This window comes from Arabidopsis lyrata, assembly GCF_000004255.2.
Source record: "Arabidopsis lyrata subsp. lyrata unplaced genomic scaffold ARALYscaffold_6, whole genome shotgun sequence".
Classification (NCBI taxonomy): Eukaryota; Viridiplantae; Streptophyta; class Magnoliopsida; order Brassicales; family Brassicaceae; genus Arabidopsis; species Arabidopsis lyrata.
The window spans coordinates 13,890,369-13,907,220 of NW_003302550.1; the positions used below are offsets into that span (position 1 = coordinate 13,890,369).

Consider the following 16,852-nt stretch of genomic DNA (forward strand, 5'->3'; position numbering starts at 1 on the left):
TTTGTTCATTAACACATACAAATGGGCTATATCTCTCTCTTTGTCTGAAAGTCTTACTTCAGTAGCCTTCTGCAGTGGCCGACCCTCAAGGAGAATATCATCAGCCTCCACATCTTCATTTCGCTTTACAGCATCTTCAACCGGTGCAGAATTCTTTAGAAAATCTAAGCAGAAGGCTATGCATTCCCCAGCCAAATAGCCCTCAGCCATACATGCTTCTGGCCTTTCATAATTTTTCACATATCCCTTAAGTGTCTTCATATACCTACAACTCAATCACATAACATAATGTTACTAATCTAATTGTATCAAAACAGAACTAATATAGACAAAATCAAAGAAAATTGTACCTCTCAAATGGATACATCCAACGAAAGTGTACCGGTCCACCTAAACGAGCCTCTCTTGCTAGATGTAGAGGAAGATGGAACATGATGTCAAATAGTGATGGTAGAAAGAAACGCTCCATTTGGCACATTGTCTCCACAATCTCAGTCTCCAATGATGTTAGCATCTCTGTGTCTATTGTACGCTGGCATAATCGGTGGAAGAAATTGCATACTCGAGTCACAGTTATCCTAGGCCCTTTTGGCAGCAAGCCTCTCAAAGCCACAGGAAGCAGATTTTTCATTAGCACATGATGATCATGCGATTTGAGATTACCAATACCAGGAGGATTCACTGTCACACAATTTGCGATATTCGCACAATATCCATCAGGTCCTCTGAACTTAGATAACCTAAGGCAAAATCTTCTTTTCTCTTCCTTTGACATCCAATAAGCTGCAGGAGGCAAGTAAGTTTTCTTTACCCTAGATTCTGTATGCAAGTGCCTTCGTATTCCCATATCTTCCAAGTCTTTTCTTGACTTCAATCCATCTTTAGATTTAGAATTTTGCATCAGAGTGGACAACATAGCGTCAGACACATTCTTCTCCACATGCATGACATCAATGTTGTGACGAACCGGCAAATCCTAACACATAGTAAATAAGATTTTCAGCATTTACTCAAAATTATATCTTAAACAAATCTAAACCACTACTAACCTTCCAGTAAGGTAAAGTGAATAATATGGACCTTTTCTTCCACCTCCATTGAACACTGTCTTCATCATACTCTTCCTCTTCAATAACCTCACCTCGGCACAAGGCAGACCCTTTCCGCTTACGCTTCTTATCCAAAGGTTTTCCAAAATTATTTCTGAAATCTTTTAGTATCTCAGCAATCTCTGCCCCAGTTTGAATTCTATTTGTTGTCCCATTCTCAACAGTGTTGTCGAACCATAAATTTTTGCGCCTATACGGATGTCCAGCCCTGAGTCGTTTCCTATTGCGCATATACACATATTTGCTACTAAACTTCAACCACCTACTTGGTGTGTCCTTCCCACAAACGTTACAGGCTTGTTTCCCCTTAACTTTACATCTAGACAATGTCCCAATGCTGGATAGTCACTGATACTCCACAACAACATAGCCCTTAGTGTAAATTTCTCTTCCATAAATGAGTCATAAACCTCAATACCTTCATTCCATAAATCAATCAAATCATCTATCAGTGGTGCTAAATAAACATCGATGTTGTTGCTTGGTGCAGTTGGACCAGGGATCAACAAACTCAACATGATGTTCTCGGACTTCATACACATTGTTGGAGGCATGTTATAGTTCACTAATAAGACTGGCCATACACTATATTTGGTGTTCTGCATCGAAAAGGGGTTCATTCCATCTGTAGAAAGACCGAGTCGAAGGTTTCTTGGTTCTGCAGCAAACTCTGGCCACTTATTATTCACACGTGACCAGGTAATAGAGTCTACCGGATGTCGCATTACACCATCTTCACTACCATTGTTGGAATGCCAACGCAAATCCTCAGCCTTTCTTTTTGATCTAAACATCCTCTTCAATCTGTCTTTGATAGGAAAATACCGAAGGACCTTTGCAGGAATGCCTTTCTTTTCCTCACCACTGTGTTTATCCATTTCTCATCTTGATGCAGTACATCTAGGGCAGCTTTCCATCTGAGCATATTGTTTCCGATACAGTATACAGTCGTTCTTGCATGCGTGTATGACATCGTAACCAAACCCAAAAACCTCAAGAACTTTTTCATCTCAGCAGTGGACTTTGGAAGCACATTATCTTCTGGCAACATGTCTTTAATTGTCGTCAATAGCTGATCAAAGAAGTTCTCTGACATCCCACTCTTCACTTTGATGTTGTAAAGAACCGTTATTGCAGAAACCTTGTTATACTTGTGACACGTTGAGTATAGTGCAGTTTCAGCATCCTCTAACTTTTCCCTAAACTCTACTTCTTCTGTAGTATACGCCTCAGATGGATGTTCATCACCAACTTCAGACTCAAAATATGCTGTCCTTATCAAGTCATAAGCCTCTTCCTCTAAAGTTAGAACATCTGCAGATGTTCTCTCTCTCCTGTCCCCATGATTAAACCAACATGGATTCCTCCTGTACTTCAAATCCATACCTCTCATCACAAGATGATCCACTACAGTATCTAGTAGCTGATGGCAAACATTCCGACAATCGACACATGGACAGAGAATCTCTGCAGGATTACCCATAATACTTGATGCTCCATACACAAAATTCTTTGCTCCAGTCTCATACTCAAGGCTATTCCTAATATAATAATTTAAGAAAAAAATCAAAGTTCAGAATCACTATAAATGAAACAACCTATGATAATAACTGAGAGATGCATACCTTGGAAGCCAAGCCCATGTCTTGTCCATATTAGACCAATACGACCCAATCTCCACCACCAATTTATACATACATTATCATAATAACTTTAATGATCAGACACTCACATCAGACACAAAGTGTATAACAAACAGGTAAAGAAATAATATCTTACACAAGTCAAAGAACAAGTTAGGCACGGACAAGAAGTTTGAAGATTATGAATCAAGAATCTGCAAACAAAAAAACGACATGGATTATCAGAATCATTACAACAACACAACTCATCTTTACTGGAACAGCTACAAAGCTATAAATACCTTGTAGTTCTTGTACTGAACAGCTACAGAGCCGCAACTACAGATCCGCAAATCCAACTACAATTCACAATTACAAGTCAACAAAATATCATCAGCAACTGGTAATGACCAGAGAGCAGCAAAAAAAAATCGAATTAAGCTTATAAAACTAGAGACACAATAATTGATTTTTATGTTCTTTACATGTATAAACTTTTATGAATCTATGCATCACACAAACAAGACAGTAAATAAGAACTTATATAAACCCGATTCTCAACAACAATCAGACAAAACTGAGTCAATTCCATACAAAAGATTATACTCACAAAAGCTAGGAAACCAAATTAGCTTCAGACAGATCTAAACGCAGACAAAAATTAGGCAAATTAAAACACAGATTGAAAGTCGAACACCAAACTCACATAAAAAAAATCGATTCCAATCATACAAACATCAATCCAAAACCCAATTACTTCAGAAACAACTGAAACAGAGCAAACCCAACACGAAATAAAAACTAAATCGTTTACAAAAACGAAAACCCATATATATTTTTTACCTTATGTATCAAATTAGGCGATCGATATGAGAGGGAATAGACTGAGCGGGATCGATAGTGGAAGAATCAAGCTAATTGGGATCTATGGTGTTTCAGATTTCGACTTTCAGAGATGAGAGAGACGAGAGAGAGACGAGATCGAGTAGAAGAAAACACTAATTTTTAAACTCATTTTCTTTTTTTATCTCATGTTTTTTTTTCCTTTTTTTTTTGTTGTTCCCATTTTGGAGCCAATGAAAAATTTTGTTCCCGGGTTAACCTACAATAACGTTTTAAGTTTACCTATGCTATAATAGAACCAAGACTAAGTGCCACTCTGAAATAATTTTTCGCGCTCAACTTACCATAGCATTTACCTTTTGGGAAACGCTATCTATAGTTTTTCTATACTCAATTATAGCATAAAAATAAAAAACGCTATAATGTTGTGCTATTAAAAGCCTTAATTCCTGTAGTGTTTGAAGTATTTTTCAGTAAAATATGAGTGAAAAGAACATGGGAAATTTTTTTGTAGTGATCTTTAGGGTCAAGACGAAAAGTCTTCCAGAATAGTGTACTGACTCTTGAGTGAAGGTAGAATTCACGGATCGAAATTGGGTATGGACTATTGTGGTGGTGATATGAGAACTTAACTTATACAATTGTGAAGTGCTATGGACTCATAATGTCGGAGGTAATAGTTTGATTCGTAGCAATGACATTACGCTCTCTAAATGGGATGTATTGATGTATGGCGGTGCACCGTGCACTTATGTTTTCTTCAATACATCCTGATATAATATTATAATTAAACGTATTTGAGATAAAATGATTCATGAGGGTTACGTAGTAGAAACTAGAAAACAATTTCTAATGTCTTAAGTGTGAGCAAAACACAAAGGACAAAAGACACATTTTTTTGTGTTAAAAACTTACGAGTTTATTTCTAATTTTATTCGTGAATTACAAATGAAAAAGTAATGAGCTTATAACAAACGTTCACTGGGCATAAAGAAGGAAACTTAACTTTGTGACAATTTGAAAGGGAGATTATATGGGCCGTTGGCCAAATTAATGAGAAGCAAAGCATAAAAGGAATGCTTGAACAAGAAGAGATAGGCGTGAGCTGAATATCGCAAGTCTTGTGTCTCTTCTTTTTGAAATATAATAGCTCTCTTTAATTTGGTTGGATCTAGCCGTTGAAAGAGATGCGGCCAAATATGCATATACAAGGAAAGTGCATTCAATGTATATCTCATCTTCCTTAGGAGTCCTCTGGCTTGGTCCGAAGGTTTGAAACCCTCTTTCTCTTCACGGGTCTTTGACAACGTGATGGCACATACGCTTGATTTGGTCGGCTGTAGCAGTTTTCATAAATGGACCCGAATATGGTCGTTGGTTTGAGTGCAGCTTCGTGGGTGGCTATGGGCTGGTCCAGGTCGGGTCTTCAGCAGTATGGGACCTTGCGAGGACCACTAAGGCAGGTCATATGAGTCATGGACTGCACCGGTTGTGTTCAATTATATTTTAACTACACTAATGGTAAATCTCAATATCATATCTCCATTGCACCATAATTGTTTGTACCGAAGTTTTAACAATAAATATGTAAGGGTTTTTAGGTAGAACGGAGCAGCTTCTTTATTAACGATGAACGAGAGAACAGTAAGTTACAAAACATAAAACTGAAGTACAAAACAGAAAACCGAAATACAGAATGGAACACCAGAAAGTTAGAGAGAAATGAGCTAGGCAACAATTTTCTCTTAAATTCTCTGGATAATGACTTTAGGTCCGGATCCTGTTCTCAACAGTGTCTTCTGCTATTTATAGGCTAGGAGATGACCTAGGGTTCCTTTTGTCTCTCTTGTGATTTTTCCTTTTTACCCCTCCGAATTTATGGGGTTGGGCCGAACCATGATGGGCCGAGCTGATGTGTTATCGGGCCGAGCCGACATCCCGTTGGGCCGAACCGTCTTCATTCGGGCCGAGCCGGCGTGCTTGACGGGCCGTTGTTGTCACGATGAGCAGTTTTCCCCTATTTACAGCATGTTTAACTTAGTTGATCTTTGTTTAGGCCGAATTAGTCATAGAGGGCAAGTCCGTATCCCACAATAATATAGACTTTTTTTTTTTCTCTTTTTCTTTTGGTGTTAATTGTGGAATGTGTGCTCGATCACTCGAGCTCGTAGACACAAGCACTGACCCATGCTTAAATGCTACCCACGAGCCACTAGCGACAAGCACCAATAATATAGACTTTATCAATTAGAAAATAAAATTATGAATAACAACAATAATATAGGCTTCATAACGATTTATAATCCAATTAGGTAATATCAATGATCTCCAAAAACTCAGTCCTGGTTAAAGCAACAGAGTCTGCCTCAGAGAAATAACATACTAAGATTAAGACACAACTTGGAGCCAGCAGATTTACATGGTACATTACCACGAAAGAGGTTCACTTTTTAGGGAACAAACATAGAGAGAATAACAAAAACTAAGAAAGTAAATAAAGAGTTCTTTGCTTCTTCAACAAGCAACTAAACAAAAACACACTAACTTCAAGACTCCTATTATTACTACTACTACTTCTGCTGCTGCTTCATCATTAAGATTCCTTGTGCCACACTCTTTTAATTCCCATCATCTGATGATTTCAAGTAAAGGGTTTCGCCACCATCCCCTGAACTTCCTCCTCTGCCTTCACCGCCACCACCACTTCCCATTTCGGGCTTCCCACGGCCAAAATCATGAAACCCACCAGCCTCTCCTTGAAGGATATGGAGACCACTGCTTCCTCCTCCTCCGCTGCTCGAGCTCATTCCAAGCTGGCTATGGTGCAATTGCTGATGCTGAAGCGTTGCGTAAGGCTGTTGCTGCTGCTGCTGAGCATACAACATTGAGGATCGAGCCGCCATTAGAGACTGCTGAGTCATCTGTTGCTGCTGAGTCGCTTGTTGCTGCTGCAAATAGTGTGACCCTCCTTCTCCTTGAATCATCCCACCACCAGCAGATCCATACTAATAACCAAACAATACCAATGATAGTTTCTCAATTTCATACAACAAAATTTCAAAAACTTTACTGATTTAACTGTTTACCTGGCTATGCACACTTGGAGGCTGAGGCTGAGAATCTGCTATTGCAGCTAAGTACATTAGGTTGCGTTGAAGTCTTGCCTGATTCCTGTAACCATCAAATAAACCATTTTGATCATTTATTATTATTATTCAACAGAACACAAGTGAAATCATCAAGGAGATATGTTGTGTCTTACTCGGCGCACTCGCTAAGCTTTCCCGAGTTTTGAGACTCAACAATCTTCAGAATCAACGATTTGTTCTCGTCCAAGTACTACAATCAACATTCTCATTAATCAGTAATGTTACAAACATAAAATTTGCATACTTTTTTTTGTTTTTGTTGGAATAAAGACATAGAAAAACTCAAAAAGAGACCCCAGTAACTTAGATTCCGACTTATCTCAAAAGACAATAATGTTGAAACATCACAAAAGTGTAATGAAAGATTTTCTTCGAAAAGATTTAGAGGACCACACAAAAAATAAAACAGAGATAAGGACCAGATGTTGTTTCGGACCACAAAGTATATCTGGTCATGTAAGCAATAAAAGAAACACTTGGACTGGAAAATACACATAGATCTACTAATGATAACAAATCTAAACAGGACCACCACCATATTCACATAAATGGCTTTGTGGTTTTTGCCATCAATGAAACTTCCAGAACCCGAAAACCAAGACAAGAAGAAAAAACGAGATATGTGAAACAAATCTTCAGTTCCCAAGATTTGTCTGTTTTGAACACATTATTTTTCATTACATGTTTCAAGAACTTAAAACAACTGGACCCTAAAAATTCATTTTCATTAAAAGAAGGAATCTTTCTTAACTTGTCTGGTTTTAGACAATTAATTAGCATAAAAGTTAAGAAATACAACAAATGGTCCAAATCTTTGTGGAAAAGAAAAAAAGTGGGCTAAGAATCATCTAGTGACATGATAAAAGAAATTGAAGCTGATGCACAAAACAAAAGACCAAAGCATCTCTACCAACCGAATTTATCGAACATAAACACAGATGTATTAAAAGTTATAAAACTAAAACTAATTTATCTATGAAAAAAGACATGGAAACAAGAATAAAAAGAACCAAATATCATTTTAGTTATACCCATGAAAAAAAAAAACCCATCATTCATATATGTTATTATGAGAACAAAAGAAAAGGGTTTCACATACCTTTTTTTTTTTTAATATATATAAAAAGAAAAAGTTATAAGGTACTTGCAAGAGAGATTTCATCACTTTTCTTTATGATTCAAAGAAACATATAATAAAGAAAAAGAAAGAGATAATATAATAGAAGAAGAAGAAGAAAAAGAAGAAGAAGAAGAAGAAGAGAACCTGTTGGATATGATCAGAGGTAACATTGCTGGGGTAGTAACCAGCCATCATGGGCTGCATCTGCATCAGGTGCTGTTGCATTTCTTTTGCTATTTTATATAAAACCTGATAATTCCTTCTTATTTATTAATATTAATATATATAAATATATATATATATATACAGGTTTTTATAGAGACAACCCCCACCACAAAACCCAGAGGAAAAAAGAGAAGTCTCACCAAGTGAGAGAGAAGGAGAGATATTAACTTTTGTATCTGTCTCTCTCTCTCTCTCTTTTCTTTGCTTCTGTATATAGAAAACTCTTAACTATTGAAGATGTGTATCTCTGCGTTGTGTTATCTCGCTTTCTCTCTTCCACAAAAGTTGTTTTGCGTTAAAAGACTGAGAGAGACAGTGAAGTCTCTTAAATAGACATAGAGAGAGAAGAAAGAGAGAGAAGAAAGAGAGAGTTTTCTCTTTTTCTTGGGTTTTGGGGTTTGGTTTTGTTGGTTTCTTTCTGTCTCATCCTATCTCTGCCTCTGCCAAGAAGAGGAGGTCACGTGACGAGTCATACTTTATTATAGAGACGTGAGACCTTTACATATACTACTACATATCAATATATACACATCATTGATTTAATTATTACTTTGAAGTTTGAACCCTTAACTCTATACCAAATAAGACTCTTTTACTCCTTCGTATTTTATGTTATATACGGTGTATTTTACGTGTATATACATATGTAGCATAATTTTCATACATTTTTAATAATATTTACGTTTTTCCTCTTGTATTAAATCATTTTAGATAGGGATGTAAAAGTAGAATTTATTATTTTCCTAGTTTTCTTTTACTATTATTAAGACTTAGAACTCATGTCGCAGAGGAAAATATTTCAAAAATCGTTTAAAAAATATCAAATGAAAAGTGAAAAAAAACATCAAATAAACTAAAGGTTACACCGGTTTGATAAATAATCCAAAATGTTCATTGGTTCATTAAATAAACCTAATGCTACTATTTTAAACTAAACGGTAACAAAAATTTATTTAAATATATTTAATAATTAATTTTTTAAAAAAAATATGACAAACTTTAACCGAGAGACGCGACAGTAGATATCAAATATACCAAAAGTTAAAATAGTTAGTCAAATATACCAAATGTTGCAATGGTTCATCAAATATACTAAAGATTACAATAGTTCGTAAAACAAAACCAAAAATTGCAATGATTCCTCAAATAAACCAATTGTTGCAACAATTCAATTCAACGGTTACAATCTCATTTAAATACATTTTTGTTTTAGAACTCTCATTTAAATACATTTTAGTAACTAAAATTTAAAAATTAAGAATAATAATTTATGAAAAGTGACACCGACGGTATGACAATTTATAAAATAAAACTAAAGTTACAACTATTCGTAAAATAAATTAAATGTTGCAATGATTTAACTAAACGGTTGCAACTGTTTTATGAAGAGTCACAATAAAAAGATGCAACCGTAGAAAACATTTACTCAGATTGCAACTTTCTCAAAAAAACATAACGTAAAATATAGTTTTAGTTTTAAAAAATAAACAAAATTTTGCGATATACCAAAAGTTTCAACGGTTCCTTAAGTTCGTAAATCAAACCAAAAGTTGCAATGATTTATCAAATAAACCAAATGTTACAACAGTTCAATTAAACAGTTACAATCTCATTTAAATATATTTTGATAATTAAAAATTAAAAATTAAAAATAATAATTTATAAAAAGTTACACCAAGAGACGCGACGGTAGATAATTAAATGTTATGATGATTTATAAAATAAACCAAAGGTTGCAATTGTTCGTGAAATAAACTAAATATTGCAATGATTCGAATAAGCGGTTGTAACTGTTTATGTAGAGTTGCAAGAAAAAGATGCAAACGTAGAAGACATTCATATTACAATTTTCTAAAAAACATAACCTTTAAAAATATATATTTTAGTTTTAAAAAAAATAACGAACAATTGCGACAAAAAAAACACAACCGTTCATAAGTGAAAAAAGCATTTATTGAGATTGTTATTATTATTAGATTAAAGAATAATTTATTTTTTATTGTTTTGGTCATTAATATAATACAAAGATTTGTTTAGTTTTTCGAAAATAATATTCATGTGTTTACATTTAATAAAAACGATTAAAGAATATATATGAGTTTTTATTAGTGGATTGCTTCTGTATTTTCTTAATAATTTATTCTACTTAATTCTACATATAAATCTAGAAAAAACATTAGCCTTTAAAATTTACAAACAATACCACTTGTGGGTCGGGTCGATTTTACACTGGATATCTTTCAAACGGATATTACCTTAGATATCTATATAATATTTCATAGTTAATAATATAAATATTTAGAAGATTTAGTTAAGATTAAAAATTATGATTCACTTTATCATTTTTGTTTGATTTTTTAATTGTTTTAAATTATATTTATCATATAATATATAAAGTTTTTTAAAAAATCTCAAATTTGTTTTTCGGCATATATTGTGATTCAAAATTTAAAAAAAAGACATAAATTACTTAATTAATGAAAATATTTAGACAAGTATTCAGAGATATATTTTAAATAATATCAAAATGAATCCAAATTTGAATGAACGGAAATCTTAACTTAACAAGGATACAAATTTAAGAGTTTGTAAATTTAAAATAACACATGGCGAATTATATTGCAGGACGGGATTATATAGCGGGACGAGTTTGAATTAAATTTTAAAATATCATTAATCCACCGCTTCGATACCGGTTTAATTCTCATTTTATTATTTTTAACACCATCAATATTAGGCATATAGCTTGATTAAGTTAAGATTGTATAAAACAAAAAATTTCACGTGTATATCGTCATTTGATGATAATTATAAACTATAAAATAAAAATGTGTTAAAATGATATAATTTGAAAATTTTTAGGTATATTACATAGTTATAAAACTTTAAGCATCATAAATTTTAGAAAATAAATTAATTACAACATTCTCAACAAATAACACCTAGAACATAATTAGAGAAATATGTACTCCTTCCGTCCTACAAAGATGAATTTTTTAGAAAATTTTTTTGTCCCGCAAAGATAGAAATTTGGTGTTTTCAATGTCAAATTTAAAACAGTTTACCCATTCTACATTTACTAAACAACAATAAATAATATACTCTTTAAAATATGTTAAAAGGTTAAAAAAAATGTAAATTTCTATCTTTGTAGAACAGAATGAGTATGCGATTTGATTGGCCCAAAGACATATGTTCTCTTATTCAAATCCCAAGTATCATTTCTTCGCATGGTTGGGCTATATCGGCTCTCAACTGAAACCGTATCAAAAACTGGAGCTTGGGACAACGGGTGGACTGTGTTAATACTAACTCGATCACTTGTCTCGACCAATAAGACGAGTTATCGACCATCAAAACACTGCTCTTGGTTTGAATTTTTAATATTGATGACGCTCGACCAAAGGGTCTCTAAAGTTTTTGAAATGCTTTTGTAAAGAAAAATTAAATAATAATTTTTGAGTTATTTGATAAGTCCCTTGCATTATTTTTTGTTCGAATTCTTGAAGTACGTTTCGATGGTCGGTAATTTAAAAAGAAAAAGATTTAACAGCTATATTATCTTTGCGTGGTTATACTTAATTCCACGTTAAACCCTCTTGTGGATGTGGTTAAATATTAATTAACACTTTATTCGTTGATACCAAAAATGGATCCGAGATATTCCTTCTGCATATATGAACCACGGAGGCTCAACTTTTAATGTTTGTTTGTTTAATTAAGTATTAATACTACATATGAACATTAAATTAATCTGTAAGGATTAATGAATTGTTTTCTTTTCCCAATTAATCATGTCTTAGAGACAATAACAAAACAAATATTTGCATACTCTGAATTGAGATTTTGAATTTAATGGTTGGAATCCGAGACGCTAACAAATCATAAATTCATTTTGGTTAATATCTAAAAGCAACTATTAAATTTTATGACATATTGTTAATATCGTTTTTTTAGATTAAATTTGAGGATGGTTTCTTTACAAACTTTTATTTTCTGATTTGAAGAACCAATTAAAATGTTTTCTTTTCCAAACAAGACAGGAATTCGGATCAAAACAGACTAATATCATGATAACTTTTTAAATGTATTTTTGATAGCTCCGTTTATCAAACACTTTAATGTGATTTTCAAATAGAATCAAATATGAGGGATGAGACGTTGGATCTATTACAATCACCACCATATACTCAATACCATTTGTGAAGTGTGTTTTCTAATTTAATCTGTATGGTTGACCAAAAAAAAATCAAAAATCAAAACAAGCAAATTGGCCATTCTAAGAACTTTTAGATTATCTCTAAGTTTCTCATATTAAATACAATTATTATAAGAATCCCTTAATACATTTAGATGATGGTGTTCAAGTGACTTATTTATTAAGACATTATTTTTAGACTACCTTATTTTTTATATAACAGCTATAGAATTTATAATTAACTTGAGGTTTATTTTGAATCTTCTTTAAAGAGAAAAGTGTTGCAGCAACTTGTAACTTATTATCGTACTATATATTTTTCATGTAACCTCACGTTACAAGTTACAAGATCCGGCGTAATTAAGATATTTTGTGGTTATAGATATATGAAATTACGTAATTTTTTTTTTTTTTTTGTAATTTCGGATGACAAAAACAAAATTACGTAAATTTTCTTAATAACAATAAATGAAATGTTAAACCAAAATAAAAAATAAATGAAATGAAATGTTATTATCAAAAGAAAAAAAAAAACAATAAATGAAATGTTATACGTTTTTTTTTGTGCAAAGGAAATGAAATGTTGTTTATACGTATAAAGTGGAAATCACGTTGAAGAAGAATATGTGCGTCGATCTTTTAAAGACCGCTTCTGTCCAAATAATACTTCTTGTCAGTTATGACATCACATAGAGATTCTAGTTTCTTCACGATCTTAATTTTTTTTTCTTTATTTTTATTGTTTAACAATAATACTAATTTTTTTTTTTTTCAGAAAAAGTGTAAGAAAGAAAAAAAACTGAAACTGATTTCTTTTTCTTTTAACACTTTATTCGCTAGAAAAAAAAATACATAGTTGAAAATAGTTAACACAGTTGTACCAAAAATGTGATGTATCTTATACATTTTACTTGACCAAAATAGATTTCTTCTGCTACATAATACCATGAGAATGGTTGAATAAAGTAAATAAAATCATTAGATAGAGTATAGATTTACAGTTTAAAGCCATGTTCTAAAAATCCCCGCCTAGACCCGATTACTCCTCGCTTAATCGCTAGGCCTACCCTATCCGCCTCGACTAATGACTAATCCCCTAAAAAAATCAGTTACCCGATTACTCTCCGCCTAATCCGATTACTTCCCGCCTAATCCGATTACTCCCCGCCTAATTTTACATATCTCGATTATTTTTAGATTGCAATTATTAAAAACTTTTTATTTTTGTTATTCAATCATTTAAATTGGGAGTTTGTGATGTTTTACAATAATTTATGTTCAAATTTTAATAAAAATCATAAATTTGTAATAAAAATCATAAAAATTTATCTCAAAAATACAATTTTATGTGTTTACTGAAATTTTGAAAACAATATTTGATTAATATGTTTTAAAAGTATTAAAATAATCCTAAAACTAATCTCCGATTAATCCCCAATTATAATCTGATTTTTCGATTAATCGCTAGGCCCATACCAAGTGTCTGACTAGCGCCTAGCGATTTTTCAAAGAAGGGTTTAAAGTGAGCACGGAAATTAATTGAGAACGACACATTTTACATGCAAATGACCATAACAACATAACTACGATGTGTCGAACATGTGATGTCCACGTATATTTTATGTCTTTTCTTGTCTAAAATTTGGCAAGTTTTGTTAATTGTCGGTTTATATAACTAATGAGAAATGCTTAATGGCAAGTGACAGTACTATTAGGTTTCAGTTTCTAATAAAAAACAAGAATAATCCACCTATTTTTGCCTCTCTTTTTTTCTTATGTCTAAATATATTATAGTATGGTATTTATATGTGTCTAAATGTATTATAGTATTTAGATGTGTCTTTAGCAAATGTTAGATTCTATATCTGACAAGAAAAATATGCAAGCATGCTCTATATTGAATACTATTATCTCAAACAATGTTATTGAAGTAAAGTAAATATTTTTTGTTTTCCACCTACCAACAGTGCAAAGTATTTTTCTAACTATATATAATGTATATAAAAATATTATTTCACTTAATTGTGACTATTAATTATTTGGATTAGTCTCCTGCAATTCTTCTCTCATTTTTGGATACAAAAAAAAAGCTTTTGAGGGTGTTTTTATTTTATTTTGAATTCGTTGCTCGTAGTGGTTAGTAAGATTCTTTGTAGAAAGAAATCATAAAAATTTTGATTGTTTGATTGATTTTACTAGATTTGTTGGATCACATCTTGCACGATAGATTATTGCTACATGATGGCATTTCACCGGAGTTTACATGAATCGTCTTGAACAACTTGTTTTGTTTACATTTTTTGTGTCACAAGACTGATTCAAATAAGGGTTTGTATCTCCTCTAGTTTGACTATGAATCAATTTGTTGCTCGTAGTGGTTAGTAAGATCTCGTTTTTTTCCCCGACTCTTCCTTCTCTCTCTAACCTAATCGCTGCTCTTCATCTTCCTCGTCTTGGCCACGATCTGACCGGCGCGTGACGGCTCCCACAGCGTCGGCGTCGGTCCTCTCTTTCATTTATTGTCTTTGATTTCTTCGATTTTGGAAGTGTGGTAGTTTTGGCGAGTTGTTTTGGGTTATTGTTGAATCTCAGATCTGATGGAGTTTGGTTCTAGGAGACTGGAATCGAAAGGGCTTTTGATTGATGGTGATGATGGAGTCGTAGTTCTCACTATCGAATCTATGTGTGGTGCCTCTTCTTGTCCCTGACCACTTGCTTCATTGTGTTTGGAGCATCTATGGCTTCTTCTGATCTGAACAACGGCTCTGTTTTCTCGGTGACCCAATTCTCCTCTTGTCTCTCATGCTTCTTTTTTCTTTGGCTCTTCGTTGGTTGTGTTTGGTTTAGATCTTGTAGTTTGTGTTGAAGGTTTAGTTGGTGCTTTAGGCTTGGGCAGAGATTAAGTTTTGCTTTATTGGGTTCTAACTCTACGGCTTATTGTATGGCTTTGCTGTGCTTTCCGGATTAGTGCTTTGCTTGTTTTAACTCTCTGCTTTGGGTTCCTAGTTCTTCTTCGCTGTTTGCTTCCTCTCGTTTATGTGTGGGTTCTGGTGGGCTAGGTTCGTGTTTGGGGTTTGTCTCTCGGATGGTACATCGTTGTAGGTGCATCTACTAGGTCTTTTATGAAGCCGTCTTCGGTTTTCGTTGTTGGGTTCTAAGCACAGCAGTGGTTTCGTTCACTAGTTCTTCTCTTGCGAGGTCGTGACCGGTTCAGGTTTGTAGGTGGTTTTGATTGGTTCGCTTTGTCCGCGTGTAAGAGTTGGTGCTCCTCTTTGACTTATCCCCAGCCATTTTTCGAAGGTTATTTGTGCCTAGTTTCGCTCGAGCTCATTTCCATGGTGGAGATGGCATGATGGTGTTTGTTGCTGTGCTCATTTTTTGGATTGATCTCGCTCTCTGTTCTGTCAGATTGTTGCTGGTTGAGCTTTCAGATTCGTTCTTCTTCGGGATCTCCGGTCTATTGGAGTTTGCATGTTTGGTTGGTTCTTCTTGAGGCTCATGTTTCTTGGTTTCAACTCCGACGCCAACCGTTTCTCTGGAATTATTTTGCGGGTTATGATGGTTTCGAGTCTCAGATTTAGTTTTTGGGTTCCTTTTGAGTTTACCTTCTTGTACCTTTTGGTTTATAGTTTGCTTCCCTCTTTTGAGCTTAGTTTCCCAGGGATATTTATGTCTTCCGCCGGCTTAGTTTCCAAAAGAGTTTTGACTCTTGTCGGTGTTGTATTTTAAAACCGTATTCTACCCCTCGTATAATATAATGGAATCATTCAGACGAAAAAAAAAAAATCACATTGCTATTTGTCAAAATTTCAAATACGAGAAGATTTATACATGTGAGAAATGAAGGATCAATAATTAAGAAATTGGGTCCCAAAAGCTCACATGATCTCCGAAAGTCATGTCCAATCCATCATTCAACATTTTGCAATAAGGTTGTTGACAAAACTCTTATTTTTTATTTGTTTTTCTAGCGACAATATTCCTCTTTAAAAGTTGATACCTAGAATAAGATTCCTAAGAAATATAGCAAAACAGTAATATAAAAAAATTATAAAAGAAACTTATCCAATGGCACTACTCCCAACTTCAAAATCTTGTATGCAATGTTTTTGGACTAAAATCTTGTAAGAAATGTTATTCGAAATATATTTCATATGATAAAATAAGATGATAAACTATCACAACAGATTTTATATAAAATTTTTATCGCCCAAATATAGTTTTTGATTTTAATGGTTAAAATTACCTTTTAATATGTTATCTTATTTCTTTTAATAGGTATTTTCTTGTTCTACGAAAAATAGCGATTTACTTTTAATATTATATAACATGTACGATTTAAATTGTATCTTATTATATTAATTATATTTATAATAACTATTTTAAATACTCAAGACTTTAATATTTCCACAAAACATAATTATTCGATAACATTTATCTATCATGGGTGATTTATCTTGTTATAAATGATCATTTAAGTAGAAAGATGAAGAAAGTAATTAAGAACTATTAAAAATAAGGTATGTATGTGAAAAGTAACATATTATAATTCAAATGATGTGAAATATTTTTCGTATTTATTTGAT

The 16,852-nt window shown here is 33.1% G+C and overlaps 1 protein-coding gene and 1 long non-coding RNA gene across 2 annotated transcripts; one reads left to right on the forward strand and one right to left on the reverse strand.

The window, feature by feature from the left end:
• Positions 1-5,962: 5,962 nt before the first annotated feature.
• On the reverse strand, positions 5,963-8,369 carry LOC9310498 (GRF1-interacting factor 1). Its single transcript, XM_002874385.2, has 5 exons — positions 8,209-8,369; positions 7,988-8,092; positions 6,837-6,913; positions 6,661-6,745; positions 5,963-6,579 (listed from the first exon to the last, which is right to left on the reverse strand). The coding sequence occupies exons 2-5, from the start codon at positions 8,066-8,068 to the stop codon at positions 6,193-6,195; spliced, it is 630 nt and encodes a 209-aa protein (XP_002874431.1). The 5' UTR covers positions 8,069-8,092; positions 8,209-8,369; the 3' UTR covers positions 5,963-6,192.
• Positions 8,370-13,993: 5,624 nt separating this feature from the next.
• On the forward strand, positions 13,994-16,052 carry LOC110227157. Its single transcript, XR_002330939.1, has 2 exons — positions 13,994-15,480; positions 15,567-16,052. It is a non-coding gene; the product is annotated as an uncharacterized LOC110227157 (long non-coding RNA).
• The last annotated feature ends 800 nt before the right edge of the window (positions 16,053-16,852 follow it).

Bases quoted from the DNA above. Each gene is read 5' to 3' on its own strand.
- LOC9310498 (XM_002874385.2), bottom strand. From the start codon at position 8,068: ATGCAACAGCACCTGATGCAGATGCAGCCCATGATGGCTGGTTACTAC. The intron at 6,746-6,836 runs GTAAGACACAAC...TGATGGTTACAG, and splicing joins AAGCTTAGCGAGTGCGCCGA to GAATCAGGCAAGACTTCAAC. The intron at 6,580-6,660 runs GTAAACAGTTAA...TTTGGTTATTAG, and splicing joins CTCCAAGTGTGCATAGCCAG to TATGGATCTGCTGGTGGTGG.